This window comes from Corvus brachyrhynchos, unplaced genomic scaffold (genome assembly GCF_000691975.1).
Source record: "Corvus brachyrhynchos isolate BGI_N302 unplaced genomic scaffold, ASM69197v1 scaffold80, whole genome shotgun sequence".
Taxonomy (NCBI): domain Eukaryota; kingdom Metazoa; phylum Chordata; class Aves; order Passeriformes; family Corvidae; genus Corvus; species Corvus brachyrhynchos.
This window is the reverse complement of record NW_008236769.1, coordinates 1,708,668-1,713,500: the sequence shown is the minus strand read 5'-3', so window position 1 is coordinate 1,713,500 and position 4,833 is coordinate 1,708,668. Positions and strand designations below refer to the sequence as shown.

General features: G+C 39.3%; 1 protein-coding gene across 2 annotated transcripts in view; it reads right to left on the bottom strand.

Moving 5' to 3' along the window:
• Positions 1–3,467: 3,467 nt before the first annotated feature.
• SEPSECS (Sep (O-phosphoserine) tRNA:Sec (selenocysteine) tRNA synthase) overlaps positions 3,468–4,833 on the bottom strand; it is a 24,089-nt gene continuing 22,723 nt past the window's right edge. For both annotated transcript variants that reach the window (XM_017727547.1, XM_017727548.1), the window contains one exon: positions 3,468–4,414. In XM_017727547.1, the coding sequence (XP_017583036.1) occupies positions 4,165–4,414 (250 nt within the window). In that variant the 3' untranslated portion in view covers positions 3,468–4,164. The remainder of the gene's footprint in view (positions 4,415–4,833) is intronic.

The window sequence follows — 4,833 nt, the reverse complement described above, 5'->3', positions numbered from 1 at the left end:
ATGAACAAAAGGCTGTAGCCCATCTATCATTCACATATGGATCCATGTAATGATTCTTCAATTAGAATTATTATCTGTACAGCAGCTGAAGACTGAGAACTGCTGATACACTGCAGATGAGAACATTTGCTAGTCTCTGGGCTCCAGCCTTTCTTAAAAAATGATGATCACACAATATAGATTGCTCGGTTTATACGTGTATTAAGCTGCAATGCCAGCATTTACATTTGCAACATTACAATTTTGCTTTCTTAGGCTCAAGAGAATTTGCTGCATCTGGTAGATTTTATTTGCTTTGTGTCTAAGGCAATTGTTACGAGCAAAGCACAAATAGGCAATATTATTGCTCCAAGTCCTCTGTTTTGTTGATTATCTCAGATACCACCAAAAAAAGTAAACTAAGAGTGGGCCTGTGAGATGGGTCATTCAGTGTCAGTTCACTTGCACTGTATTATCCCAGTGCTATTTTTATAAGGCACAGCCATCTGCTCCCTCATTTCTTCCACCTGTATAGATCCAGACAGTCTAAGATGCAACATCAGAGGGAAAGAAAAGCACCTTGCACAACAGTTGCAGGCCCTGTAAAGGGGGAAAATCACTTCGGTGGTTCAGACTGCAGCAACCTGAGTGGTCCCTGCCTACTCTTGCACTCCATCCCGCTGCCAAAGGTTACTGTCTTGGTAAGCAAGTATCTGTAGCACACCCATACTGCAGCAGCACAGTGGGCGTTGTGCTGGCTCTACAGCCACTACTTCTCAGCCTGGCACTGCTCAAACACACCCCAGTTTCAGTGTTTGGGAACACAGTGCATGAACAGCTGCCGAGCAGATACAGGGCAGTAACTTGGAGCAGCAGACAGGTAGCAAGAACGGTAACCTCCTAAACCTGTGTTCTGAATCCTCAGCTCTTCTGGAGTCTTCCAAGTGCTTGCCCATTCCTATTTCACTGGTAATCACATGCTGTGAGCTAGAAGACGATGGAGAAAGGTCGCTACATAAACAATAGCTGTGAGACAGCCTTACTAAATGGGCATCGCTTCTTGGTGTTTCCACTTGGATTCCTGCTCTATGAAACCTGAGTATGTTGCGAAGCCCAGGCAGCCTTCCCAGAAGTCTCCCTCATAATGTAGGAACCTGGAGACAGCAAGTTGGCTCTTACAGATTTTTGAGCCATGTGAAGGTGTTTAGTGACATGTGTAGGTAGAGATTAGAAAAAGGGCTGCAACTTAATTAAGGAGCTTTTCTACTTCACTGTACAATCTTGGAAAGATCTTCACAGAACACAAATATTGCTAATTTGTTATTTGTTTTATGCTTGATATATATTTGATATATGCCCATGCTGTTGTCATCTTTCACAGCACTGCTTTTAGTGGGTGAGGGCTGCCATAGCCATGAAATCTCCCTGTAACTGTTATAAAAAGGAAATGAAACCTCTGCTCATGGGTATATGGTCCAGTGTTATTTCACTACTTCATTATAGACATTACTGAATAGAGAATAAGAAATTTATACTCTTACTTGAGAAATACTTTTTATCCTCTACTGAATCTCCTGTTTCAAATATGCTGTAAAGAACCATGTCTTCTCCATTTACTTGGAAGTATACTGCCATTTGAATTACTTAAAATTTCCTTACATTTATGTGACATTATAGAATGGTTCTGTCTCTAAAAAATGAATATTAATCAAAACTGAAGACATTTATGGAGCTAAAACAAGCAAACAAAACTGAAAACTGGTACAAAAGCTTACCAAAGCAATATAACATGAATATTTAGTTCAAGAGCTTATACCCTATGGTGAGACACATTTCTCAAAATATTTTAGATTTTCTCACTTCAGGTGGCTTCACTAAGATCTGTGAAGAACTTGAATGACACAAATTAATTTTATTTTTGTTTTCAATTAAATCCACCACTTTATTTTTTTTAATAAATGAAGTTTAAGAAGTAAAAATCAAAACAGACTACTGAGGTCGATGAACTCTTGTTTAGAGCTTTGTTGAAATTTTCAGCTTTGATTGCAAATGGGAAACACTTCAAAGACAGAAAAACCCACAAATCGAGGAAACAGTTCAATCTGTGTTAGAAGTGACTGAATTACTTGCAGCAGACAGTTTAGTACGAGACCAAAAAAAGCAGAAATTTCTTCCTCTCAGAGAAGGCAACTGCTGTTTTCTTTATTCAGAATCAGGATACTACTCATCAAAATGCTTATTTTAGCTGCTATCGCACATCTCCCTGAACTCTTGTAGTAATAAGGCTAACATTCACATTCTGCGACTGAGTATAAATTATTGATTTAGATGACCATTCAGGCACCAAACAGCAATATCAAAAAACGGGAAGAAAGGTATCACTGAGGCCTGGTGGTTTTCACTGGCTGCTCCAATATACAGAATACTGAGGCAGTAAGCTGCAGAGATGTGGCTCCAAAGTTTGTGGAAGTTTTACTGACTGGAAAAACTGAGGTACAGCAAGCTCTCATTAAAAAAAAAAAAGGGGGGGGGGGAGGGGAGAGGAAAGAGAGAGAAAGAAAAGACTTACATCTCCTTACAGCCACAAGGGCTCATTGGCCAAGTTACCTGACCTGTCTCCTAGGATGTGTTTGTACAGCAAACAACACTGTGACTGCAGTCCAGGGAGCTGTACCTGCACAAGCTCTAATCAATCTAACCTGTAACTCCAGCAATAACAATGTGGAAGCAGCACTTAAGCTTAAGATACAATGGACCTCATTAAGTGAGAGCACCTTCATGATGACTAGCACAGTATTAACTCCCACATACTAGCATCACTTCTTGTATGAATCCATTTGAATGTGCTGGACAGACGATCTCTCAAAAGCACCACTATTTTGATGAAGTGATTTACAGAGGGCTTTGAAGGACACATGTCTCAGATTCCACCCAGCAAAGTAACTAAAATGTTTCCTGACATTTAGAATCATTAATTGTGGTATCCCAAGCAATACTGCATCACAGACAAAGAAAATGTCTTTGAACATTATGCTTACTTTGAACAGTAAATGACATAGAAGCTATGTACAATGTAGTAACCACATTTAAGAACTACACATTTTGCAACCTGCAGCACTGTCACTCCAGTGATATGGAACCTTTGTTTCAGGAACAGACTCTGAATCTATTGTTTGCTTAATGAATTCAAATCAGTAACTGCCCAGAGCCACAGAAACAACAGTGCCAATGGCAAGAGACACTACAAAAATGGAAGTATATACATTTCAACAACAGTAGACTAAAAATGCCAAAATACTCTCATGTCTCACTGGCTCTTAAAACCACTGCATTAATCCTACATGGCATTCCTCCTTTCAGTGAGTTTTTGATCTGATCACATATCAAATCAGAAGAATGAAAATTAAAAAAACAAAGCCAAACGCCCCCCAATGACTGTACCTCTTCATTCCACAACCCCTGACTTTCAGTATTAAAGCTCCCTTGGGCTGCTGAACAATGCCAATGTTTTCAAGAGCTGAGTACTGACAGGATATGAGGTACTCTAGGTTCCTCTTTGCCACTAGAGACTGACTAGTTGTAGGTAATTCATGACAGGTGAGAACACCTGAAAAACATTACTATTCCAACTCTGTCATTTCCCCATGCAGTTTGAACACTGTATCTAGTAAGTGCTATCCCAACATTTGCATAGAATTTGAAAAGAAATTAAAAGTGACACTTTCACTGATGAAAACCAAAGTATTTTGAGAGCAGAGAAATGTGGTGCTTGGATGGTCTATGCCTAGGAGGGAATTCAGTCACTGTCACAGACAATCTTATTAAACAAAAACATATGAATAAACATCCTGTGATTTGGTAAACACTGGTCCAAATAGCCACACACAGATCGAAAGGCAAACTCTGAGTCTTATATTAACATAAAGCTTTACTTTGGCAGATATTAAGTGCATTTTATACATTGCACAAAACTTGTGTCTGGTTCTTTGTTCTTGGAGAGAGTATCAACTACTTTCTTAAAGCTGAATTCCACCCAAATTTTTATTATTGTTTTCAATAACAAGAATATAAGATCAAGAGTAAATTTCTGCACTGCAGATGCACAGTCCTAACCCAATACAAACCCGACACACTTCAGACACCATCTTGCTACTTTATTTTGCTGTGTTACAAAATCTGTATCTTCTAGTCTTCAAGTTGTTCTGTGGCTGCATTAGAATCACTTATTTCATTTATACACTTTTCTTGCTTTCCTTCTTTTCTAAAGGTCTTCAAACACTTGTCAAGTCTTTTTAGGAATACATCTACATCTTGCTTTTTAATTCCAATTGCTGAGGCAGCATTGAGGTAAGCACAAGGATAGTCATTTGCATGTGACATAAAGCCTTTAAAAGTGTAGTTATTCACAGTTTGCACAGATCCACAGGGAACAACCCTGAAACAAACAAACAAAATAGTGATTCAATTAAAGATGCCTTGACATTTTATGTGGTACCCTAGATTGAACACGATTACACAAATTCCTACTGAAGTAGGGAGTTGCTATTCCTACCACTGATGCTCAACACCAGCATAACTTTTAAAACTGTTGAAATGCCAGGTCAAACAGTGTGTACTACAGAAGAAATACTTATGCAACAAAAGGGAAAACCTGAAACCTTCACATCAGGCAAAGAATTTCAGAGTTTTAACTTCAAAAATTGAAACTCTTGAATAATTTCAGCCAAAGATGGTTAAATGTTGGGGTCCCTCCCCTGCTGTGTAGCCCTGGGAGAGGGGCCCTGAGGGCACAGACACGGGGTTTCCCTGCCCCTGCTCAGCCTCGTTCCCATGGGTTGGTTTGTGTTCCCTGCG